Source organism: Gallinula chloropus, assembly GCF_964237585.1.
Source record: "Gallinula chloropus genome assembly, chromosome: 2".
NCBI lineage: Eukaryota > Metazoa > Chordata > Aves > Gruiformes > Rallidae > Gallinula > Gallinula chloropus.
Window position 1 is genome coordinate 28672243 of NC_140086.1, and position 27579 is coordinate 28699821.

The following is a 27579-nucleotide window of genomic DNA, read 5'->3' on the forward strand; positions in this document are numbered from 1 at the left end:
ATTTCAGCACTTTCATACCTGAACTATGCAAATATTTCTTTCCGAATTTTATTCTCCTGGACTTCTTTTTTCTACTCCATTAAAATTATTTCACAGTGAGGTACTCAAAAGTATTTTCTTTTTCTCCCTTTTCTATGCAGTGATGTCCTTTGAGTTAAGGGCTATATATTCCAAATTTGGAATGTTGAAAATGGATGTTACTACAGGAATTGTGAAATTCCCCAAATGAATAGGAACAACAGTTTTAATCCCACATGCTGCAGGCCCAGCATTACTGTCATTCAGATCTTCCAGTGAATTTCACATGAACTGATGAGGTAGATGTGGAAAAGTGTCTTTTGAGATTAGACCAAGATTTTTAAAAAGAAAATTACTAATTTATTTCAATTTACATACAGTAACTATTCTTTGCATCTCCTAAATTCAGGAAGTTACTTAATGCTTCCATAAAGGTATGCAGTAGGGGAATTTAATTCTCCTTTGGATCACAGTCTTGAAATACAGTCTCTGCAGGTTCTGTCTTCTGGTAAATTTCCCTGTACTTAACTGGAACTCTTCTTTGTAAGAGAAAAAAAAAGAGGTTGTTAGACAGCTGTTTATTATTTACCACTGGCTTTTTTTCACAGTACTTGGGAAAAAAATTAGAAGGATACTCATATGTCTGAATGCTTTGGTCTGCAGTCCTGCTTTTCGTAGCTGCTGGGTATGTTTAATCTTCCATTGACAAAAACTTGCTTTTGCACATGATCAAAGGTAGCTTATAGGACAAGACATGACCCAGTGTGAAGCCTTGATATGTTTTGTCAATATTAAGCTACAGTATTAATTGAAATTCAGAATTTGATTAACGTTCTTTTAGGGTAGACGTATTATGTTTATTTGCCTTTTTGGCAAATAGTGTGGCACAGGGAGGGAATTGGGGGAATGGGAGTTTTGGTCACTTTCTCGAGTTGTTTTCCTTCTTAGACGATGCGGGGGGGTGGGTGGGTGGGAAGAGGGCATTCCTCACACTCCTCCCCTGGTCCAGTACGAGGTCCCACCAGTGTGAAACAGTCCTTCATGGACTTCTCCAACCTGAGTCCTTTCCCACAGATGCCCCAGCGTGGGTCACTTCTTTGGAGTCCAGTTATGGAATCGTAGATTGTCTCAGCTTCTCAAGCCCAGACTGCTCCAGCCTGGTCCTCCACAGGGTCACAAGCTTCTCCCCCCGCCCTAAACAAACCTGCTCCAGTGTGGATCTCTCTCTTGCTCATCTCTGTGTCTCTATCTACATGGGCTGCAAGTGCTGGCAGAGGCTTTCTCCCACGCAGGTCACAGCATCTTCTGTATGTCTTCACCTGCTCCAGGATGAGGCCTCTCCACGGGCTGCAGATGAGGTCTCGGCCTTTTCCATGGTCTGCAGGGAGACACCCGTTCCACCATGGGTTTCTCCATGGGCTGCAGGGGCACCTTTCTCTCTGGCACCTGGAGCACTTTGTCCCCCAGCTTCACTGACCTTGGTGTCTGCAGAGTTTCTTACATCTTCTCACTTCCTTCTCTGGTGGCAAAAAGCACCTGCTTGTGTTTTTTTTCCTCCTAAACATGATTACCAGAGGCACTGTGACCATCGCTGATGGGCTAGGCCTTGGTCAACAACTCCAGCCTTGAGCTGGCGGATGTTTGCTCTGTCAGGCCAGCAGAGAGCTTCTGGCTGCTTCTTGCAGAAGCCACCTCTGCAGTTCTCTGTTTCTCCACCAGAACCCATCCACGCAAAACTACAAGACATAGTCAAAATATTATCATTTACAATTGTGCTATGTCCGTCTACCTCCATCTGCCTTAAATCTTTTCCTGCCTTAGGGACTTAGAGAGAGTTTTCAGATTCCTTGTAAAACCAGCACAAAACTTATTTTGATTAAAGGCAGCTTAATCTTCATCTCCAATCTTCAAGTTGTTACAAAAGCTACCATTTGAAAATTTTCCATTTTTTTCTTCTTTCTAGGTCTTTGTAGATTTCTTTTTAGAATGTCTAGCCCATTGGGCAGTTTTTCTGCTTTTAGTGGGTATCATTTGTACTGCTGAGTCAGCGTCCCATGTCATTACAGAATTGCAGATAGAGTTAATTAGATGTAAAACAAAGGGTAGAACTCTAGATACTTTGTAGCAAATTTATTGTTAGTAATGGTTGTTTGTCCAGAGATGCAGAAGAAAATGAGGTCCTGAGAGAAGAAAGCTCCATTAATTTTCCACTAAAAACTCCACTAGTTTCTGTATTATGGATTAATTGAAATATCTGAGATTGTTTTTAGTTCTTGTAGCCATCAGTTGCGTCCCTTAAGGAAATGAAAAGGGGAGAACAAATACCAAAATTGAAATTAATAATTCATAGGATTAGAAATCTAAACTTTAATTTGGACAGCAATTCTTCCCAGCATAGAATAAATAAAAAGAAAATTTAGAAACTTTGCTGAAAGAGTTCATAGAATCAAATATGAAGAACAATTTAACACAATGTGCATTAAAAAGCTAAAATCAGTTTGTTGTAAGATTAGGAGGAGGCTTTATCTAACAACAAATTATAAAAATTATGCATTATGAGCCAGATTTTTTGGCTCTAACACACTTTCATTTAAGATACTCCAAGCTGTTAATAAAGAATTGCTTTTATGAGGCAAATATTTTCTTTGATCATACATGATGTACTATGTATTAGTCCCTTCATCTAGTCACTGTTACATGTGCTTTATTGTCTTCTTCTCAGAAGTATCTCATCTTCTAAATAAAACAAATTTCATAGCACTCAGTGTGAGTGACTGCTGCTGCTTCCTCATCTTACACTACCCTTTATCCGTAACTGTTTCTGAAACAGCTTACAGTCTCTTCTTACTCAATGCCCATTTTCTGGCTCAGATATATTGCCCAATTTTCACTTCAGTTCTGATTTTGTTTTTGTTTCAGTTCTGCATTTTAAACTGGGAATAATTGTCCAAGCTTAATTTACTTGCTATGTCTATAATAATAATATTTAATGATCCGTTATTATGCAAGATCCCAGCTGCACAGGAGTGATGCATATATTTGGAGATATTTGGTATTTACGGATGCTTATAATAAAGCATTTGCCAGCCAGCAAAGACAGACACTAAAAACTATGCATTCAGTGTATCTGTTTGTCATGGTTGGAATTGGAATGCATGTAACAAGTAGTGTGTTCAACCTGTATGCAGAAGTTAATGTGTTTTGGGGAAATAAAATAATTAAAAGTATATTTAACCCATATAGTGGGTTTTTCAATACACAGTATTTCTCAAAAGGGACAAACTTGTATTTATTAGTATAACCAAATACACTGACATGTGTTTTGTTAGAGTAACTGTTTCAATTAACACAGTTGTGAAAGAGCTTCCTTAAAGTTAATACACTTTCTGTGGGACTGTGCCTCTTTCAAACTTCAGTAATATCTGGACTATATCAAAACCACATTTTGTTAACTGTTCTTGTTTTTCAAAATGCAGATGATAAAGTTGCTGGTAATTACAGCTTTAAGATAAATTACATTCATTCAGTTATATGTGCTGAAATTACCTGTTTATTCTTTTAGCAGAGCCTATCCCATCTAATACCTCAGAGAGACCCTTGGCATGCTTTACAGTCGCATACTAAATTTTCTTGAGCTCCTGAGTTCGAACTCTGGCAGTATAAAACTCTTGAGTCCAATATGTTCATAGGAAAATTAGCCAGGAAAATTAAATTTTCATAAACAAAGTATTCTATCAAACTCTACCAACATTTACCTTGCCCAATCCTATAAATAATCCAGACTATCAGTTCTGCTCTCATACATCTTCTGATGAGTGATATCCCATTATTCATGATTATCGCAATGGTACTGAAAATAGAGCGGGAAATAAGGAATCTACAGGATTTCATTAGCAGAATTGAGAGAATAGTATGTCACGTTCACAATTTTGCTTCAGAATGGAATATTAAGGCATTAAAGGCAATGGCACAGGAAAATCTTATTTCAAGCCACAGCTCCTTTATCCTTAATATTGGCCAGATGTGTTACTGTATAGAAAGGTTTCCTGAAAACAAGCAGAAAGATTTAGTCTACAATGTGCTTTTAATATGAAGTAACATAGATCTTGGATTAGATCTTGCAGTAAAAGTGCTACTATTCTTGGTGTTAAAGAAAAATAAATAAGGTAAATAAAGGCTAAACACTAGTCAGCAGCCATGAATGTTGCCGATTGCTTTTGGCTTTTTACACTGTATGTTATCAAATTGTCATGCACATCTCTGCAGATAGCTATGGATGCTCTAAGTTTGCATGTATTTAGGAAGGAGTCCAAAGGAATAAAATTCCACCAAGTGTTATTAGTCACAAATTTATCACAATTGACGGGTGACTGGGAGAGTGTATCAGAGAAATGGCATTGCAAGTTCCCTTTGTTTCGATTGGGAATGGGATGGGATGGGATGGGATGGGATGGGATGGGATGGGATGGGATGGGATGGGATGGGATGGGATGGGATGGGATAGGATGGGGTAGGGTAGGGTAGGATAAGGAAGAGTCAAGCCAAGTCAATTTGGGTTGAGTCGGATCAAATTGAGTAGATCATCTAGTCCAACTGCCTGACCAATTCCAGGCTGAAGTGTCTTATCTGTTAATTTGCTAGAGACTCCAATGGAGATAGGATATAGACTGTGTTGAACCCTGTTCTGACCCTGTGTGGTCATCCTTGCATTATGATGGGTTAAACCCAGGAGACAAAAGAAGACTCTACTTATCTCACTTGCATTTAGATGCCCACTTTGTACATTGCAGACATGTAAACGGGAGACTGGTTTCCATATTCTGTTCAAAATCAGTGTACAGAAGTAAACAACAAATGAAGCTTACCTTAGAATGTTTGTATGAATGACCTTGAATGACCTTTATTATGCTAGGTTCAGTGATTCATTTCTAAACAGACTTTTACATTGTAGGCATATAAATCTGGTCAATTCTAGTTATGTAACTCACTGGACATTAGTCTAGTAGTTTTAGTACTGAAATTGCAGTCCCATTTCCTTGTCGAATCTGGTAAGTAACAAGGTACATATGTGAAAAAAATTCCTTGAAGGTTCATTTTCCCCCTCTACTCTGCCCTGGTCAGGCCCCACCAGTTCTGGGCTCCCTGGTATAAAAAAGACAGGGATCTCCTGGAGAGAGTCCAGAGAAGGGCTACAAAGATGATTAAGGTCCCGTCTGGATGCCTATCTGTGCAATATGAGCTAGGGAGCTACTTTGGCAGGGGGGTTGGACCCAGTGATCACTCAAGGTCCCTTCCAACCCCTATGATTCTGTGATTCTGTGATTCTATGATTATTTTTCAGGGTACCATTTAGGATAATATTTCTATTTGAAGTATGTCTAAGACTGTAGGATAAAATGGGGATGTTCTGTTATTAATCTCAGGCGAAAAGGTCTGTTCTAGTCCAGGATGGATATGTATACACAGTAATATTCTGCTGACCTAATTTCTTGTCAGATACTTCAAATAATTTCTTGATATATCTTGAAAACTTATGGATACATAGTATTGATATTACCATATATCTATACATACATATATACACACACACACACACATAAAATCAACATCCTGGGACTGGGATGCATGCGTCAAGTATTCCAGCTTTTCCATAATTCTATTATTGCAAAAATTTTAATTGTGGTTTAACAGGGCAATTTATTTGTTTTCTGAGAAATTTGAGCATAAAATAAATCAAATCAGTGTCATTATTATGGTGTAAATCATTACTATTACATAGGGACTACACAATTTGTCTACAATTCAGTACTAAATCTGTAGAATATAGTTTTATTGGTCTTGTTATCAAAATGAGCTAATGCAAATGTAATCCACAAATTACTAAGGCTGAAACATAACCAATTTTCAAGAAGGGGATCTTTGTCAACTTGCTGATTTTGCAGGGTTTTTTATATTTTGTGTGTTTAAAAAAATAAATAAATCCATTAGTCAATTGAATTGATAGAATATTTGACAATGTAGTTTAAATCTGATCAAAAGATCATTCCTGTGATAAGAACTACAGAAATTCTTGTCTTTTAAGACATTAATGTGATCTGCAAGATCTCCCTTGGTGTACTAGCCAAAAGTTGAAATTCATTAGCTACCCTAGAATGTTAAAAGTTTTATCTATAGCACTGATATTAACATTTTCCAGAGTATGTGTCTTCCATTGGAAAAATCCTGAAAGGCTGAGCACTTAATTTATAACCCTTCTTCAACAAAGTGATTATGTGTGTACTCATGTCCTAAGTAGTCAGCCTTTGTTCTTGCTTATTTTGTACTCACAGCTTGATCAATGCCCTTGTGAGTTGGTGGACATTTTATGAGAGCTGAATATGTTCTTCCTGCAACGAAACATTGTTTTCTAGGATTCACGGATTCACAGATTCGTAGGAGTTGGAAGAGACCTCTGGAAATGTGCTTTTGCAACCCAATTCAGATAAATAGAAAGGGTTATCTCTATCTTGAGTGAAGAAAGACAACATTTAAATATTCCATTGTAGTGAAGACAGTACTAGATTTCACAAAGACTGCAGCTTGCTAATTGTTTGGGTTTTGTTTTGTTTTAAACTTTAATAACTGATCTCAGAGATATTGCCTATATTTTGAGGGTTTTACTGAAATTTGAGAAGGACAAAAAAGCTGTTTGTCCTATTGAGACTAATGGCTACATCATTTTACCCTAAGTCATTCCTAGATTATGATGCCTCTTGTCTTACCTCCATGCTATAATAAAAAAATAACAGAGGTTGACAGTATCTGTTTCAGCATTCTGAACATATGCTTCAGCTAGGCCTTTCTAAAATATTTGTATATCTAAGTTATATACCCCCAGTTTTGCCAGTTCTCTTACTGGAATTCAGTCAATTAATCCTAAAATATTTATTTGTTGACCTTCCTTAAATGTTATAATACAATTTACAGGTAAAAATAACAAAAAAACCCCACAATTAAAGAGGAAAATATGAATCAAATCAGATGAGAATAGTGCTATACTATCAGTGAATATAGCTACACAATTACAATATTTTAACTTAGTATTTTTCAGGCTGTGTAAGCTACTTTAACTTTTTTAATACTAGAGTTCTCAGAAATCTGGGACTCAAAACAAGTCTTTCAATCTTAGACTCATTTATGCACATGATGATGATGCATTTTTGTGTATTGAGCTTTTCTGTATTTGTGATTTTGTGGATGAATTGTTGAGTCATTAGAAAGATAAACAATTAAAAAGGTCTCAGGTTTGGAAAGACGCTGAATACAGTTCATCGTAAGCCTATGCCTGCAAAGTATTAATCTTCTAAGCTGTGACAGTTCATAAGAACACAGATCTCTTGCTTGCCAAGTTGACCTATACAAAAAGAAGGCTGAAATGCCATGTAAAACTGTGTCAAATACCTGAGGGAATAGAACTTTCTTTATAATTTAAGGGGTTTTGGTTTGCTTTATTTAATATTAATGCTTTGAAAATGTGCAGATATGTGTCAAAAGTTAAATACTAGCTTAGCACCTCCTCCATCTCTCGATGAAGCACATCCAGTCTCTCATTGGATGAACTGAAAGTGTTGCTGTAAAATTGAAGTACAATAATGACATCCTATAAACATCTACCTAGCATGTCACAAATTTCTCAATTTCAATATTCCTTAATAATGAAACTTCCTTATCATTCTTACTTGAAGCAATAGCATATTTTAAATGGCAACAAGCTAAGAGACAATTACCAGGACACTCGATTTAGCACCTATAACTGGCTGCAGTATTAACAGTTCTATTTAATATTACACATAAAGATGTAGTTCCATCAGACTGATGCAGTAACGTTACAGCTCTCTCCTTCACAGCTGTAACCTTTCACAGTTAGCAGTGGCTGCGGAATAATGGCTTGCAGAATTAGTTCATCTTCAAAGCCTGTCTGTAGTCCCATTATATAAGACTTACACATACACATGTGGTTCGGTCTAAAAACCCTTGTAGTCAGCCCACAAATTTGAAGTTGGGCCCCTTATAAGAATGATGTTGAGAAAGTTGCATCATCTCATACAGCATGCTGTATGTTCTGCCAAAGGCTATCTACACCAAACACACAGTTCACACGGGTAGCTTATTCCCACATCAGGGAACAACTAGTTCTGACACATTTGTGGATGTGACATGAATGCAAACACAAATATGGTTATACAAACAGCGAAAGGTCAGGCTTTAAAAGTGCTAGAATAGGCTGTTTAATATTTTCAAGACAATAACTCAACACATATAAGTGCCTCAAAGCATAGTAAGTGATGTATATTTGGTTTCCAGGATCAGTGGTTTTGGCGAGTCAGAAACAACAGGGTGATGGATGGATACCCCATGCAGATTACCTACTTCTGGAGGGGACTGCCTCCCAGCATTGATGCTGTTTATGAAAACAGTGAGGGGAATTTTGTCTTCTTTAAAGGTAAGAAAATAAGAAAAGTAAAATTTGGAGTAGTACTTTTGGTGATGATTTCTTGAAAGAGACTTTGCTTCTTTTTACTAATGATTTGTAAATCATGTTATAAATTGGTAGCTAAATGAAAAGTATATGAGTTATGTTTTCTCATTTTGGTACCTATAGCTTTAATTTATGATTACCATTCACAATATCAAACTATATACATTCAGTAAAAAATTGGAAGTGCAAATCAGAGACATAGCAGTACAGTGATGTACTATGAAAATCTTTTTGAAAAATGTGGATTAGGAAAGAAGAATGACCATGGGTAGTATGTTGTTGTTTTGGTTTTTTTTAATAATTCTCTTGCCTCTTCTTTCCTTTTGGAAATTAAATTTCTATATATTTAAGTGGCATATATGCTAGAGATATCACACTGTACAACACTGTACTTGCCTCATCTGAGAACTGTTTCATAGATGTATTTTTGAAGAAACATAAACTCCAGAAAATATGTTGTATAGGTCGAACTGTTGTTAATCGTTCAAATTTTTACTCCAGGCATCAGCTGTTCTTCAAAATTAGCCTTCTTGAACATGCATCTAATTTAGATTTAATGAGAAAATTATCCTATATGTTAAATAAATACTGATTTAGCAACAAAAGAGTGAAAGCCATGTAAAGTATATTTTATAAGATAATAATTTGGGAGAAGAAAAAAGAAACTGAATAGATATTTGAAAAATTATTCTGCCATTAATTGTGAGTGATTTGCTTGTTAGCTCATGTAAAAAGGTAGAAAATTAGTTTTTTAAGTTGTATCCAAAATTAATTCATTTTTACAAGTGGAATCATTAACAGGGATATAGAAATAATATTTCATTCACTATGAAAACGTTATTATCTTGGGAATGCTAAACAGAAAATATTTAATGACATGTAGAAACACTGCATAACAGTTTTACTAATGTGGAAATTGTATTTTTTGTTTGAATCATAAGGCAAATTTCATTCTATGTAGTTCATTTTGTATTTACATGACTTTGATACAGCATATGCTTTTAATTTCCATTGTCATAAAATAAGCTTCATGTAATAAACTCTGGGAAGTTGATAAGATTGAGAATCATGATCAAGGTACCTCCCAATCTCCATCCTTCTACTTTATTTTTGGGTCCAGGGAACATGGGAAGCTACAAAAATTAGTCTGATTAGCAGAGCTTTAGACAGAAATGATAAAGCTTAGTCTTATACTTGCTTTCTTTTCCTCCCCAGTGACCTCAAAGTATGTTTTATTATTATTTAACTCTTCACTCAGTGTTTACTGTCAGGTCTTAGAGGAATGGGTTGATTCAGTAGTCTCTAGGTTACAAATAAACAAACACAGAGAGAAGAGGAACTTTTCTGTTTTCTACCTGAGAAATTAAATCATCAGGATTAAGTAAAGAAGCAAAAGCAGAAGGATTCTGCTCTTAGAATATTGTGGGGTTTTACTTTCCTAATCATCACCAGTTTATGCTTTCTGATTTCAGACCAGCTAGTTCTATGCCTTCTACATGATAACTTGATACTTGAATTTTCTGTTTTTCTGTCTTGCACCTTTCTTTTCAAAGTTCCTTCCATTATTTTTCCAGTGACATTTGTATTGTCCCTTTATTTGCCAAGGTCAAAGTTCTCACATTTCCATTTGCAATTTTTTTGAATCTTCTCTTCATGATTTCCAATATGAGCCTGATGGTGTTTGTCTATCAATGTAATTTATGTTTTTCCACTGCCACACAATCAATAGGTTCAGCTGAGTCTTTTGTATGTGTGTTTTTGAAAGTTCCTCTTAACCAAGGATCTCAGTGGCCCTGTTCCCTCACAAAATTTCTTCCTGGGAAAAAGAGTTAAAGTCTTCGTCCTAAACGTACTAGAAGTATTGATTGTTGCTAAAGGGCTTGTTATCCTGGTGGTATGCTTTACCAATCTAAAACTGGTTAAGCCAAGTAAATACTAGAAGGAGCTTCAGTTATCAAGTCTGGCAGAGATGTGTTCACAATTCACATATCCAATGCAACATTTATATCCATTATTCAGGTAAAAAAGTAGAAAAGGTGACATGCCATCACAGAGTTTGGACTGGACTAATATCTCTGTGTTCTCCCCTCAAAAAAACTATTCCATATCACTTCCTTTTAAGGCTGACCAGTTCTTCTCAGCAAAAAGTGTGATGTTTGAATGAAGATGGAATTTACTTGCAGATTTTTAAATAAGGTCTCCAAAACTTCTTTTCAAGTTATCAGTAATATCCAATATCCTGTAAAGTATAAAGCCTTGAATCTCTAGTGTGTGCTGAAGAAACAGGCCAGTGTGTAAATACTATCCCTTCACAACAGACACTTCTTCTACAGATATCCAAAGGAAGGTTCCAGGCACATCTTCTATCTCCATTTCTCTCACTCACTTTAGAGACTTTTTTACTAGTGTGAAACAGAGCCTTCTGTGACTACACTGTTTTTTCATACTTGTGGAGCGGTATCTCTACACTCTGAGGAAGGTGAAAAAAGGAGTAAGCCGATTTACTCACTTGTTACTGTTAGTGAGTAATTGCCACCTTTCTTCTGCTTATGTGCCTATGCTGTAGTATGTTCAGGATAAACATTATTTTGTTAGGTCAGTGACATTTTTCAAAATGCATTCAGAACAAACTTCATGAACCATCCTGATTGAGACATTCTCTTTAGAAATCCACAAATCTCATTTATTTCCAATAATCTATACTCTATTTGATTTGTTTCAATCATTGTCTTTCACAACAGTAAACCACATTTGAAACAGTTGATTTAAATCATAAAACAGATTTAGATTTTTATTAGCATTAGATTTTTCCTCCTTGTGTATATACAGTTAGATTAGTTAAATTAGACATCTTTTGTACAGTAGTATTAATAAATAAAGGTAAAAAAATATTTAAAACCAACCCTTTTTAAGAAACAGGAGCTATTTTTTAAAATTTGAGCCATATGCAAATGTTATAAGATGCCAGCTCAGGGTGAGACATTTATTTATGAACCTTTGAAATGTCTTTGCAGGTTGTTTTTGCTATGATAAATATAGTTTTTATTAACTTGTGCTAACAAAACCTATCTGTATATTCTCAGCCTTTCTCATGTCACTCTCCTGAGAATACTTGAGGAGCCTGTGAGGTCATAGAATCAGAGATTCACAGAACAGAGGGGGTTGGAAGGGACCTCTGGAGATCATCTAGTCCAACCTCTCTGCTAAAACAGAATCATCTAGAGCAGGTCACACAGGATTGTATCCAGGCTGGTGTTAAATATCTTCAAAGGAGACTCCCCAACCTTTCTGGGCAGTCTTTTCCAGTGTTCTGTTAGCCTCAGAGTTAAGACTTTTTCTCGTGTTCAGACAGAAATTTCTGTCTTCCAGTTTGTGCCCATTGCCCCCTGTCCTGTCAGTGAGCATCACTGAGAAGAATCTTTCCCCTTCATCTAGATCCACCCTTTAGATATTTAGAAGCAAAGATCATATTCCCCCCATCTTCTTTTCTCTAGGCTAACCAGATCCAGCTCTCTCAGATGAGAGATGCTCCAGTTCCCTCATCATCCTCGTAGCACTCTACTGAACTCTCTCCAGTAGTTCCCTGCCTTTATTTATCTGAGGAACCCAACACTGGACACAGGACCCCCAAGTGTGGCCTCACCAGGGCAGAGCAGAAGTTTGAATCAAGTTCAAGACTGTTGGATCAAATATCATTTTTGGATTTGAAACTTCATTGGATTTGATTTTTTTTAAAAAATTACCTTTTAAAATTTTCTTTTGCTTTAATATTTATCTATACAAAGAAAAACAATTGTAAAAATTGTAAAATCATTATAAAAATTCAGAAGTGTGCTTGTAGTACAAAGTGATGCTTGCTCATTTTGGATGGCTTAAGATACTTGGCCTGCCTCCTTGTGCCTCATAATGCTCATAAAGTACATAGCAATCTGGTAGATGGCTGCTTATAAAAAGCAGATGTTTACAGTCTTGTTATTATTCATTGTTGGTGTCCATGCTGAATACTAATAAGATGGCACCAGGATTTTTTAAAACTTTTTTTTTTTTTTAATGAGGAAATGTGAATAGTAAAATTTATTCTGTGTACCTGTGGGAATTTATATGGTACTAAAAATGAAATTGTCAAGCCATCTGCACTGTTGAATGTTATGGTAAGGCAAATGTAGCAATAGAAAGGTTGCTGTAAATCTCATACTACCGGTGCCACCATAACTTTCAACTGCACTTATCCCAGTGCTTGACAATTTTATTTTGAAAAATAGATTTATTATAGTGTCAGATCATGGAGTAGAGAAATGGCAGAAACCTAATGTGGGAAATAAAGGAAAAAAAGAAGCATTAATAGTGATTTGTAGGTACTAGTAGGATGACATTTGATCCTGCCTTGAAAGACCAAAATTAAAAGCAAGGGTGACTAGAGAAAAAACTCTTCATAAGAAGATAATGAAATTTTAACTGGTTTCAATTGAATAGAATTCCTAAAAGCTTTGAAAATTTGTCTCATCACCTCAGCACTTAGAGAGATTTTATGCTATATCCCACAAAGGTCAGTACACACATAACATAATTGCATATAACATGAACAAAAAACTTGGTGGCTGACAACCCAGGGGCACAACTGTTCAGCATTACAATTCTGCAAAGGAAGAACCACAGATGCTAAAAACTGCACAGCTGTCTGCAGTAGTTGGTAGATAGTTAAATAGTCTGAAGACTATCTGGAGTTAAATATTCAATATTTTAAGTGAAATGTAGCAATACAGATAGATACTCTTTATTTCCAGGATTTTTTTAGAATGTCAAAGATAGATGCTGAGAGACTTCAAATAATTGCAGTCACAGTTCATCCTTCTCAATTGTTTCCCTACAGTGATGATATTTAACAAAGCATTATGGCAAAAAGTAAGACATTTTCACTTTTTTATCACTTGCTTTATTCTCAGCTTGTGACCTTACCATTCTGCTTGTTATTATATTAGATCTTACATTAGGGAATAAAAACAGAGAGTTGAAACATCCTGAAGGTTGGCCAGACTTCATGAAGCATGTGGTTCTTTATTCTCTGTGAGAATAACAAACGTACCAACCAGACCTTAAAAACCAACTTTGTAGAATAAATTCAGTGATTTCTGCCAAGGGCATAGGTTAGGACTCTGAACAAGCATTACTTATCTATAAGAAGGATCAAACTATAGCTATTCTAGTTTTCTCATATATTCTTTATTTCCATTATAATCACAATTAATCAAGTTTATTGACTGTTTACTAGTGGAAGTGGAATATGAGCTAAATGAAAACATCCATTCATTTTTAATGCATTTTAACATACATAAATATAAGTTAGAAACAAAAGGAGCTAATTGTCATCACAGTCAGGCATCTTTTACACTGATTTGCAGTTTTAATTCCTCCTAATATTTGGTTCTGAGTCTGAAAGCTTCTCATTTGTTCTGACTTTTTGGAAATCCTCTGATCAACAGCCACCCACTTTCCTCCAGCTGAGGGACAGAAGCTAAGCAGAAAAAAAAACCAAACCAAACCCTACAACAAAAAACCAAAGCCATCAACAAACCACTTAAAAAACCTGAAACAAAGAAAAACAAACAACAAAAAACCCCAAAAACTGAAAACTGTCAGCCAGATGGAACATTTGGATTTCTTATATACAGTCCTTCCTATTAACAATCAACAGAGTTGTAGCAGACTAAACATGTCTTCTGAAGCAAATGTTAAATACAATTCCCTCTAGTTAGAATCAATAGAAATCTTGCTCACATATGTTAGAACTCTCAGTGCCCTACTGCCTCCATTAAATGCAGTTTAATTTACCTTTTCTCTATTTACCCAGAATTTGCTTCTAAGAGATTATGTGAAGAATTTAGTTTCCTACTTAAGTCTTGCATTTCCACATCTGCACATTCCTCTACTCCAGTATATCTGAATATGCAACAAATACCTGTCTTAGTGGTGCTGTCACTTACAATGGTGTGTGCTCCACCCCAATCTTTCTAGTAGCCAGATTTAACTCATTGTGTACATCTAATAATGATCTGTTCCAAACAATTGTTACTTTTATTCCTTGTGAGGCACACAGAAAGGTAATGGCATTACATACATCACAGCATATGTCTCTCAGTGATGTGCAACAGCTGTCATTTTTAATGATCTTCTGAAACAGAAATGAGCTGGCTCAGTGTCATTCACTGGATGCCATCTGTTGTTCACACCATAAGTACCAACCAGTAAGGTCCAAAACACATGACTTCTCTTATCCTTGCATTTGAAACTGCCATTACCATCTGAAGCCTTCTGTGTCTGGTCATGTGCATTGGCAAAAGGCTAAACCACATGGGAGGAGGGACAGTGAATGACTGAAGATGCTCACCCGTCATAATTTAACCCTGTAAATTAATTTTTTAAGGAAACTCAGTAAAGAGAAATATCAGGTTAGCACAGACCTTAATCCCAGGTAAACACAGGCCTCAGGTTTCTACAACTGTTCTTCATAGACCCCCATGTCTCTTTTATTTTTAGTACTTCAAATTGCTCTGAACACACTCATTCTTTGAACCCTTTCTTCTACTGGCAGGGGAGAGAAGATGGACTGGTTGAGCCAACTGTAGTGTCTGTGCTTGGAAGTGGGTGACAAGCAGCTGTAAAGAAGCTGATAAAAAATTTACTCTGGAAACCCAGCATGGGAGGGACTGAAACTGTATCCCCTCTCCTAATTAAAACTGTGATAAAATGAAAGCATGCTTTAAATCACTACAGTACAAACAGGGAGATTAAAAATCCCTTCCCTTTAAACAAACATTTAATATCACTGAGGGACAGATAAAATATAAAACCAACTGCAAAACCGCTCTCCAGATTTTCCATCTTGGTGACTCTGGCATACACTTGATCCTAGATCTTTGGGGTAATATTACGTTTCCTTATAAAACATTTATACAGCACAGTGGTTAACCTCCTAAATTCAGGCAACAGCCTGCCTAGCTTTACACGTAAGTACAAAGGCTAATATGAACAGCCATGTTTTTATCTCTCAAGATCTCTTTCTCTATGTGTTTGAGCAAAATATATTTTCAAACTTTTCCCTTATATTTTAAATATCTTCATCATCAGAAATAACAATGGATAGATGAAAGTGTAATATCTCATAGGCTAATCCATATACATTTATGCATCTTCTCTAGACCTTTCTGTGATGTAACTCAGAAGGGTCTACATGGCATCAGAGAGTATATTCTCCTTCAGTTATATTACTACTAAAATTATCGCCACTTTTTGGAAACATGGATGAAGATAGTGCATTGGAGAGAAAATAAGCACATGCTTCCTGCATAGTCGTCTAGCTTAGAAAGAGTGGCCTAAATGGCATAATACAAAGAGAAGACAGGCCTCAAAGTGACCTCTTCAGATAAGTGATAAAATGAAAATTATGATCCCTTTTCCCTATTTCTAGAGGGCATATGAGGGTATTTATTCCTTTTTTTCAGCCAAATCTGTCTTTCTTTGAAAGAGAAATCTGTACTGAAAAGACACAGGTGAGAAGTGCATTTTGAAGAATTACAAGAAAGCAAAAAAATGTGAAAAGGAAAAAAGAATTGCAAGACTAGGACAGGAGGCACAGAATGTTGGAAAAGCCCTAGTAAAGAGTCTAGAGGGCAACACAATTATTGGGGAAGTATTAAGCTAAAGGCTTACTATGAGATGATTACCCCAGTGAGATAATTGTGGAAATACTCAGCGAGGAAGAAGAGCTTGGCTAGGAAGCTAGAGCAAACCGAAAGTGGGAAAGTGGAGTTGTGGGATGGTCAGAGAAGTTCTTAGAGAGAGCACAGATAGCATCCTCTCCAACAACAGTTACAGGGGGGCTATACCGTAAAACACTGTTGCAGCTGCTTCTTCTGTAGACATGCATACCCCTATGTAAACAATATATTCAGCTAGTACTGCAATAGTAGAGGTTCAGCCACTGAGCATTGTTGTCCAGGAGGCACTAGGCTATGAATTGTATTTAAGCCAGTTTAGGTAACCTGAAGTATTTGTGGACATTGTGCTAACACAAGCTTGAGTCACACAGCTACCTTGAATTATCACCATGTAAGAAATAATTTGGGTAGTTTTAAATGATTCATCATCCACAACCACGGGTTAAATCTTACTGCCACTAGTATTAAAGGGAACACCCCCCCCCCCCCCGCCCCCCATTAATTATAGAAACACAAGGTTTTTCTTCTGTGGTACTTCAGAACCTCAGTTTTTGTTCTTTAGGTCATGCTAAAGAAAATGTAATTACAAAAATAAACAAATTATATAGTTATTTCCATTATAACTAATTTAACTTCTTGTGGAAAGAGTAATGAAAGTACGTTGTCTCTGTGAGGTTAGGAACTTCCATTTGTTTTATTTTTTTATGTTTCCTTACCATATTTTCACTTAAAACTCGTTCTTCTTTCCTCATAAATCTGTTGTGAAGTATTGCTGTAAATTACATTATCAACCACAGAGCCTCTTGAGAGAACTTCTTTTTCATTCTGGGTTTGATCCCCATATACTTGGTACCAAATTATTCTGTGGGCTTATTGAATGAAAGGGGCATTATAAATGCAAGGTATCTGTAAGGCACATTTAATTTTTCATTATAGAACATTGATAGAACATTTTTCATTTTATTGTGTTTGGCAGAACTTCTATTGCTCGTTGGGAGTCTTTCTTACTTCTAAGAAGTGTATCAATGTTAATACTGAGAGTACTGAAGATTAACATGCATATATGTGTGTGTATATATATGCTTTTGTACAGGTAACAAGTTCTGGGTTTTCAAGGACACCACGCTCCAGCCAGGTTATCCTCACGATTTGATAACACTTGGAAGTGGAATTCCTTCCCATGGCATCGATTCAGCAATTTGGTGGGAAGATGTTGGGAAAACCTACTTCTTCAAAGGAGATAGGTTGGTACAGGCATTCTGCATGGAATCAGTTTGATGGATTATGGCTGAGCCTATTACCTTTTTCCTCTATTTCACAAAACAAGAAGTCAAGCCACTTAGTTTGTTTTCTGTTGATGAAATTAAATCCTCCTGCATAGAGGCCAATACTGTTTTCACATTTCTTATCACCTAAATGGTATTTGTCTGGATATACTGAAATCATACATGTATATCCAATGGAAAAGTTCTGGTTTAGAAATCAACAGGCAAGTCACAGTTGTGGCAGATTTAAATTTAAATATTCAAACTAATGTAGCATCCTGTTTTTCAGCTGAGATAATTTTCTCACTAGCAGCCAGTATAATGTTGTGGTTTGGACTTAGGATGAGAATAACGTTGATAACACACTGATATTTTAGCTGTTTCTAAGCAGTCAAGGACTTTCCAGCTTCTCATACTGGCCTGCCAATGTATGTGCAGTCTTACCTGCTTCTTTTTATTCACATAGAGAGGCAAAGCATGATCCAACACATTTTAAGGCCAGTGAAATGGTTTCTCTGCTACTATTTAAAAACAAAGAAAGGGAAATGGCAGCTAAACAGAAAGCTAGAGAAAAAATTGAGCAGTTCTCTAGGAATTTTTATTTAAAAATATTACAGTTCCCTTCAAAATGGTGTATTTTTATCATTAATGAAGAACATTAAAAAATTCTAAAATCTGAGTTATTTTTCTAGTCCTGAAAGAGACTTGCACTAATCACTTAGTGTTTCTGTCTTCTCAGTCTGTAAAAATAAGGTAAAAAATATTTGTCTGCTTTACAGACAAATCAAGAGAACTTAAACCCTGCAAGTTATCAGAATGATAGATTTTACAGATTTTCAGGATGTTACTATGTTTCTTGATTAATGAATCATTGTGCAAATTCTGAGTGCTCAGAGGCAAATTAGTCTTCATCAATAATTATAATGGTTCCATTATTTTATTAGAAGTATGATGACTGCTTTTGTCTCTGTGTAGTACTTAGTATTCATGGATCATTAAAGAAACCAATTTAATGTACATCATAGTATATGTTTAGCACACTAGTACAGTTGATCATTTTTAGCAGTACTGTAATATTGTGGTACAGACTGCCCCAACTGATTTTATTATTTAAATTAAAAAAAAAAAAGAATCCAAACCAACCAAAATTCCTTCAACTTTCAGGAAAGTAGGTAACTAAGTGAAATTTTAGTGGTGTTTGAAAACTAGGTATCATTTGCTTCCCACAGTTTTAAAGTAGTTTTTAAGTAGTTTAAAAAAAAAAAAAAGATCATTTACAAGTAATAATTTTTCATCTCCGAATTCCTGGGGAAGTGTGTATGGTAGGAATCTTACGTGACCTGTACTTCCTTTAGGCTTTATTCCACAGCATCCTTTTATATTTCCATGCGTAGGTAGTTCCTTATAGTCAAGACTTTTCCTAAAACACTAGTGGTAAGAACAGAAGACAAAAAGAGCTGTTGTCAGAGATGTTGCTACTTTGAGCTAACAAACACAGTGAAACTCAGCTGGATATAAATGCAACACAGTCTAATAGAAGATTAAGCAACATAAGCCTTGCAGAAATGATTGAGCTATTACAGGATATTGACCACCAGTGGAAATAAACCCATATACCCCTAAGCTTCTCAAATGAGTATTGTTTATATCACAATTTTTTCTTAATGTAAACTTCTTCATTGAATGTTCAATTCTCCTGCTCTTTTTAGTAGTATGTTTAAGCCTACTATAGGGGTGGATCTTTTCCTGAGGAAGGTGTAACATAAATGTAGCTTCTCAGGGACAAATGAAAAGGAAGCAAAAAGTTAATGCCAGGAACAAAATAACAAACAATGTTCCTCCTTATGTAACTCATGAACATGTAGACTTTACTTTGTTTTGACAGCAATCTATAGTTAAGGATCTCCAGGGCAGAATCTATATAGAGTTAGATGTCCCTGAACAGTTGTGTATATAAAAAGTCAAAGCAATAGAAAACAAAGCATCAAATATTTTTTATAAAGTTAAAAACCCAAACCCAAACCCGTAAGTAGATTTAAAAGTCCAAATAGTAAATAGTGTTGTAATATTCATATGTGTAGAACAGTTCAGGTATGGATAATTATTATCTGAAATGATCTATTTATACACTAAATACATTTCTTCCAAACAATTATATGAAAGCTAGAAGGTGAAAAAGATGACTACAGAAAACATTTTACCCTCTCTCATTCTTCACCTACCAAAATAAAGTAGTGTAGGACAAAATGGTAAGAGGTATACTGCACTAATGGATACATGGCCTTGTGTATGCCACTGTCTGGTCTTTCTTTACTTTAAAGTTTAAATTAATAAATTTTTTCTCCATAAAGTTTAGTCATCCACATTGTCAGAAAAATGTTAAGTAAACAGGATTAGATATAGGAAATAGAAAATATTTCCCCAATCTGCTCTTACAGAAGCCATGAGGTACACTTTCATTTATTTTCTCTGTTACTTTATCCGTGTTTGAAATACAGTAACACAATTTATATAGTTTGTAAAGCTCAAATCTCTGAAGAGAATCAAGACTAGGCTCTTCCTTACTCTGTAGACATTATTTTAGCACAGATTGCCAAGATAGTATCATGATCAGTTCTTCCCTCATAGGATTGCTCATCAATGCTGAAATAACAACAGTTTTGGAAATCTTGAGTGTGTACAGGGTGTGTTCTCAACGATTTGCCTTTTAATAACAATTAATTTTTGAAAATCCTATAGGACTGTCTATTTTCGTTATGCAATCTGGTGTTAAAAAAACAGAGGTTAGTAAAAGAAGGAACTAAAAAAAGTGAAAAGGTTGAAAGAAGAATAAAAGGAAAATAAGTGGAAGGATGCAGGAAGGAAATAGGATTCTGGGAATGAGGAGTGAAGAAAAAGGTAAGATATTTGACCAAGGAGAAATGCAGATAAAATGGAGATCAGAAAATAGAATATTAAGTTCAGCAAAGAATGAACATAAAGAAACAAAGAGACAACAGGCATATATGAGAAGAGAAAATACAAAGTAAGGGTAAGAAATGCACAGGCAACGGTGAGCAAGAACTGGTTGCAGTAGTATTGATATCAGAGCTTTGTTTACTACTGTGTTATTTCTTCATGTAAAACCCGGAAGATGTTACATTTCAAAATAAAAAGCATTGCTTTGTTGGCTGGTTACTGGTGCATATGTGACTACATTAAAAATAAGGCTGTACACATAATTTATGCATGAGACAGAAAAAAACAAATGTTTTTTAATGTAACTTGCCAAGTCTTAACCCACTTGAAATCTGTCACTTTTTAATTTCATTGAAAGTTTAAAGCCAGAGAAATGTCCCACAGGGAGAAACACTGAGGAGTTTACACCATTATTTAAAAAAAAAAAATAATATGTGAATTGATTAGAGCGTCTAAGGACCTTCACGGGGACAAAATATCATCCACTTAAGGACTCTTCAGTATATCAGGAATGATCATAACATGGATTTGTAAAAACTGAAATAGAATTCAAAATAGAAAAAGGGTCATTTTTTAGCAGTGACCAGATTATCAATTAAAGTGATATATTCTCAGGCTCTTGATGTCCTGAAATGGTGAATGGCTGCCTTTTAATGTATTTTTTTTAATGTAAATAAAATTGATTTAAAACAAAAATAATCCAAGAAAATTGTTCTAAATTACAGTGCACTAGATTGGCGGAGCCAATCAAAATATGAAATGACCCACTTAAACATTATATCAGGATAAGCAGAAATACTAGAGATATAGTATGGTATTTCTTAGAATAAGTTTGTAGTAAGAATCTTAGAATCATAGAATCATAGATGTGCGTAACAATCTAGCCAGGTGCATAAGGACAAATAAATTATCAATATTATCTGTAAAAAAGAAAAGAAAAAAAATTCACAGGTGTCAATCTCTCTTACATGTTCAGGTCACCTAGAATTTGCAGGCTGAAACTTTTAAAATAGGAAAAGGCCTGGCTGGCAAAAAGGCACAAAACCAGGCTGAATGTTACTCTTTATCTACTTAATGATAATGAAATGAAAAGCTACTGTAATGCATACATATAATGAGATAAATTAATACTTCTGGGATTATTTTAATCTGAATCTACTGTCATCTTTGTGATAAAAATGTTACCTAAGACGTTAATGCATCTTTTTGCATATGTTGCATCTCTCTCTGTCACTGGGCAGATATCCTAGGTATCAAAAATGATGAGATTATAAGTGAGATGGTGCTGATTGAGATGTCACAGAGAAAAAAATCTTTTATCTTCTTTCTGCTTACATGAAATAGTTGTCCAGTCAGCAAATAGACTAGTTTGTAATCTGGAAGTTAAAAAAAAACCAAACCCACAGAAAAATTAAAAAATCAAGTATTCCGATTTGTAGCTAATGAATGTAGCAAATGTTAGAAGGAAAAAATATGTACTAATCTGCTATTTTATAAATGCTTTTTCCTTCCTTCCTTCCTTCCTTCCTTCCTTCCTTCCTTCCTTCCTTCCTTCCTTCCTTCCTTCCTTCCTTCCTTCCTTCCTTCCTTCCTTCCTTCCTTCCTTCCTTCCTTCCTTCCTTCCTTCCTTCCTTCCTTCCTTCCTTCCTTCCTTCCTTCCTTCCTTCCTTCCTTCCTTCCTTCCTTCCTTCCTTCCTTCCTTCCTTCCTTCCTTCCTTCCTTCCTTCCTTCCTTCCTTCCTTCCTTCCTTCCTTCCTTCCTTCCTTCCTTCCTTCCTTCCTTCCTTCCTTCCTTCCTTCCTTCCTTCCTTCCTTCCTTCCTTCCTTCCTTCCTTCCTTCCTTCCTTCCTTCCTTCCTTCCTTTTTGCCTTCTTGCCTTCCTCTTTATGTTTTTATCCTTTAAAAACAATCCAGGTACTGGAGGTACAGTGAAGAAATGAGATCCATGGACCCTGGCTATCCCAAACCAATCACAATTTGGAAAGGTATCCCAGAATCTCCTCAGGGAGCCTTTGTCCATAAAGAAAATGGTATGTGAACACATTCCTGCTTTAATGATTTACTAACACCATTTATGTACGAGTAGTGGAGATGTGATTGAGGTTAAGTAGCAAAGGAATTCTTAATTTATGACCAGAATGTTTTCTACTATACAATTCGCTGTTTTCAAAATAGATGTTTGTCTGTATGTAGTATTTAACAGAACTAAGAAAAATAGGTCAAATTTACACCTTAATTTTCATTCTTTTTTTTTTTTCCGTGTGTCTTAATTCACTTAATTATTGCTCTCTGGTGAATTATAGTACCTATTAAAACGAGCTTCCTAAACAAAATACACGTATCTGAATTGTCAAGGCATTGTCTGTTTAAACAGCTTAAGATATTACTTTCATTCTGAACAATTAGCAAAGGGAAGCAAAATCTTTATCTAAGCAGAAATATCCCAGAAAATCTATGCAAATCAAGGATGTCCTAAGCCCGTAATGTGGAAATGCAGATCACAGAGATGTTAGTATGAAGTGCTATTACCTCTACCAAGATACATCATCACATACAGGACACTAGAATCTCAGCTGGCCATACCTCCAAATGAGTTAGACTAGGCAAAATCTCCTTCATCTTGTGAGGATTCGGTGCTACCCTGGGGCTGATGGCAGGGTGATCATGGAGACTTCAGTTGCACGGTCCCTTTGATGGGAATAAAAAACCACATTTCTTGTCACTTATCATTATTGGAGAGTTACTGTATGGAATTTATGATTTATTTATTAGTAGGTTCTGAGTTTATTCTGCTTGCCTCACATACAACACATGTATATTCTGCCATACTATTTTAATTTACTTTTACTGAGCAGATAAAAAGATTTCTTTCCTTATACAAACCATTGCAGTCTCATATTTCCACCTCTAATTTGATTAAATAATGTACCGTGGAAATGTTCAGGGGATTTTGGTTTTTAGGGGTATTTGGTTTTGTTGTGTTTTTATGTTTTGTTTTGGTTGGTTGTTTTGGTTTGGTTTTTTTTTTCCAGAAATATGTTTAATTGCATCCTTGCTTTGTCTCTGTTTTATTCAGAAGCAGAAACTCTTCTGTAATCTAGCCTTTTGACTAGACAGAATTTTTTTGTGTTGCCTTTGTTTTGTTTCGTTTTCAACTGGAAAGTAGGTCAGTCAAGATGATATTCTGCATAACTAACTGTAAATATACATATACGTGGAAATGGGCATAAACATGTATGCACAGACAAACATAATGAATACAATCTCTGCTTTCTTTTCCCCTCATTACTTTTTAAGCATATTTTAAAAGCTGTGTATCCAAAATGAATTTAGCATGTATGTATGTATGTATATATGGGCTTGGATTATTTAATTCTGTCATTTTCTTACCTTAATTTCATTCCCCATCGTAAATTTTCTGTACTGAGCTCAGGTACATGTGTCTGTCATTAAAACAAAAATTATCTTACTGTAACACTCAGACCAGTGGGTTTGAAAGTACTGCAGAGGCAGAGCAATCATTCTAAGGCAGGAAAGACACTTGGTTACATGAAAGACGCTTCTTTTTTTTTACCCCCATGGCTTTGATTGTCTGACTCTTTTATGAGGAGGGTGGTAAAACATGACTTGAGATCATGGAGGAGGTGAAGGGAAAAAGGGCATTCCTGGGCTTCTCAGAAAGCCTAAAAAGGCCCCAGGGCAGAAAGAAAGGCTGAAAATGACGCCATGAAATTACCAAGAAGACCACCAAGACATTTTTCCCGAAATCAAGAAAATAGACATCTTAAGAAATAGTTCACAACTCCGCTGTTGTTTGTATGAGAGAAAGAAACAAAAGCAGATGTAAGTACCACAGCTTAGTTGGAAAGAAGTTGATTACATTTTGCTTGAAATTCTTTTCCTTTCTTTGGGCAGAATCAGAGTTGACAAGAAAGTTTTAGTGTATAGATTTTAAGGGGACATCTGTGAACATATCTTCCAGTTATTCCATTTTTAAAGAATACTTTTTTCTTTCTCTTGTCTGCAGTAAGGCTGATAATAAAGGGGTTTCCTTCACAGTCCTCAAAATATATGGGTACTTTTGCAGTAAGAAGCTTGGGAAATATGAGAAAAAAAAAACCAACTCTAATCAGCATCTACTCATTTACTACACTAGTTCAACACCTTTGAATTCTCTCTACTGCTTCCCATAATGTAATTTGTTTTCTAATGCTGTGGTGGAAACACTTAGGAGGAGGTGAAGAAGAAATTTCCTTTCTGTTGCTACATGAAATTTGAGATGACTCAAGATTCTCCAGATTGGAGAAATCTTTCTGCCTTTAGAGCAGCATAAAAATTCTCACCTCCCAACAAATATTTTGCTAAAGTAGATGGTGAAAGAATTTTTTGAGAGAAGAAAGCAAAAACATAGTCTAATTGTGAGCCTACTGGGGGTTGTGTTTTGTTGGGGGGGGGGGGGGGGGGGGTCCTTATCCTTACTATGACTCCTAATTTGAGTTTCTATTTGAAACATTAGTGACTGCTAAGTCCTTCCATACTGTTTGTGTCAGGCATTGTGCTCACCACTCTCTAGCAACTACCCCCTAAAAAATTCTATGGAGCAGCTCCCAAAGTAAGCTCAATGTATCAAGCAGATTAGTTGAAATCGCTTTGAACAGTTGTGTGATGTTACTTGTCCTGCCATGAGAAGCAGTAAAATTTCTCACTATTATTACTACCCTTCCCTCTGGGAACTGCTATCCTTCAGCTGTTACTGTTATCCGGTTCCTGCCTTAGCAAAATAACAACAAAGTTTAAAATACTTTCAGGGTTTTCCAGTGGAAAATATGCTCTGGCTGACTTATTTATACTGGATCTATTAGCACTGCTTTGCTGCTTTAAAAGTTTTAATTTGTTATTTCAGTGCATAATAACAATATTAATTAATGTCAATATTCTGTCTTCTATGTTCCCCTGTTATATACATGCATTTGTTTTATATCTATATCTATATATACACATGATTTAGAGTTTTTATATTTGTATATGGTTTCTATATAGGTATTAGAATATTTATAGAGATAATACATCAAATTTCCACACTTTAAATATTTTTCCAAGGCCAGTATGTATTCTCACACACGTTGTTATATGAAATGCAAATGTAACCTGTAGCTCAAAATACTGAAATTTTACATTTGATAATATTTTTAATTTAAACTACAGATGGCTTTAAGCAACTTTACATATGCTAAAATTTTAAAACTTTATTGTATTTTAAGAATTAAATTAGTCTTTTTTGTTTTCTTCCAATCAGAATAGAAGACATTTTGAAAAAGCCCCCTAGCTACTGTTTTGATGTAGCTTTGTAGTTTTCTTTTCTTTTTTCTTTTAAACAAGTATTATGCCTTTCTTTAGACACACTCACGCATTCTTGGATAACAAAACTGCAAGGCATTAAGGAAAGGGAAATAATATTAATTTAGTGGCTGGGAAGTCCATTAAAATTGCATAAATGGCTAGTGTAGAATAATGTTCAAATATTCTAAATATTCTGAAAGGTGGCAGTAGATGATGTTTGGGTTTTTTTAGTATAGTTTGAGCTGGATATCTATCTATTTATTTTAAGACTTTAAAGAAAGTAACTGCTCTTTGATTAGGCAATTAATAATATTATCTACAGATAGCCAGTTACTGTTCTTTTCAGGAAGCCCTTTTAAAACAAGAAATAATTCTCAATCTATCTTAATATTGGTAGTGGCATTTACTACTGCAGGAAATAAGCTGAGATCTATGAAGTAAAGATAAGGAAAAACCCAGGCATTTGCATTCAGTTTATTAACGGTAGGAGGAAGTTCCTGAAGGTTTGCTTCTTGCCAGAACAATGCCATTTTTCAGCTTGGATAATAAAGCAATATAGATCATTGTCAGGTAATCAAGTTTGGGTTTGGGGTTTTTTTTATTTCGTTTTTCCATTTAAGAATTTTTAGTCATAAGATTGGATTGCCTCTGAATGTTCAAATACCAACTCTTTACAGAAAACATTAATCTCATTACACCTGTTTTTTATTGGCAAAGATGCTGTTGTTACCTCTAGTTTTCTTTTTCTAGAAGTAGGCTATGTTCCATTGAAGAGGGTCAGTTTTCATTTCTGGGTAGTGTAGCATTGCAATTTGTTTCAGTAGACTTTGCATCATAAAGAGGTTTTAATGCTTTAAATTTCCAGCCCTGAGGATGCCCTACTCCGGTTGGGTTTTCAGCAAATGAACAAGCCAGCTGAACCCTGGTCTGTCAAAGATCTTATTCCCTGGAATTCCTTTATTTTATGTATTTATGGAAGAAAATAAAATCCCAGTTGTTTCAATTACAAAAGCCACCCCAATATTAGATTTTCTAGAGACGGTAAAGAAAGAAAATATGTAAAGAAGATTTGAAAGGCTTCTAACTGAAATTCATTGTCCTTTAAATATTGTGATTACAAAATAATTTGATATCAGTACTTTTGTTTGTGGTGTGTTGATTACCCAGTTCAATCCTATATGACCATGAATAATTGCAATTTTCTTCCTCAGGCTTCACATATTTCTACAAAGGAAAAGAGTACTGGAAATTCAATAACCAGATGCTCCGGGTGGAACCTGGCTATCCCAGATCCATTCTCAAGGATTTTATGGGTTGTGATGGACCAACAGATAGAGATAAAGACCGACACAGCCCTCAAGATGACGTTGACATTGTCATCAAACTGGACAACACAGCCAGCACTGTGAAAGCCATAGCCATTGTCATTCCCTGCATCCTGGCCTTGTGCCTCCTTGTCTTGGTTTACACTGTGTTCCAGTTCAAAAGGAAAGGAACACCCCGCCACATACTGTACTGCAAACGCTCTATGCAAGAGTGGGTGTGATGTAGAGTTTTGGTTTTTTTCTTTCTCTCCCAGGAGTTTGTGGTAACTTGAGATTCAACACAAGAGCTGTTATGCAGTTTCCTAGCTAGGAGCGGGCATCTGTCAGTCTGAAACAAAGCTGATCTTTGAAACCCAGGGGGTTGCCTGTCCTGAGCATGAGTGGTGATTCGCTCATCTGGGAAGCTTCCATGATACACAGTATCTGCTGTTTCTTCAGTCC

At 35.6% G+C, this 27579-nt stretch overlaps 1 protein-coding gene across 1 annotated transcript in view; it reads left to right on the forward strand.

Annotated features, from left to right (window-relative positions):
• The window catches only part of MMP16 (matrix metallopeptidase 16), a gene marked incomplete at both ends in the record, with an annotated part of 166234 nt that extends 138875 nt beyond the window's left edge, over positions 1-27359 (forward strand). Inside the window, 4 exons of the mRNA XM_084260872.1 lie at positions 8362-8500; positions 17345-17495; positions 22388-22503; positions 27025-27359. Coding sequence (XP_084116998.1) covers positions 8362-8500; positions 17345-17495; positions 22388-22503; positions 27025-27359 — 741 coding nt within the window. The remainder of the gene's footprint in view (positions 1-8361; positions 8501-17344; positions 17496-22387; positions 22504-27024) is intronic.
• Positions 27360-27579: the final 220 nt, after the last annotated feature.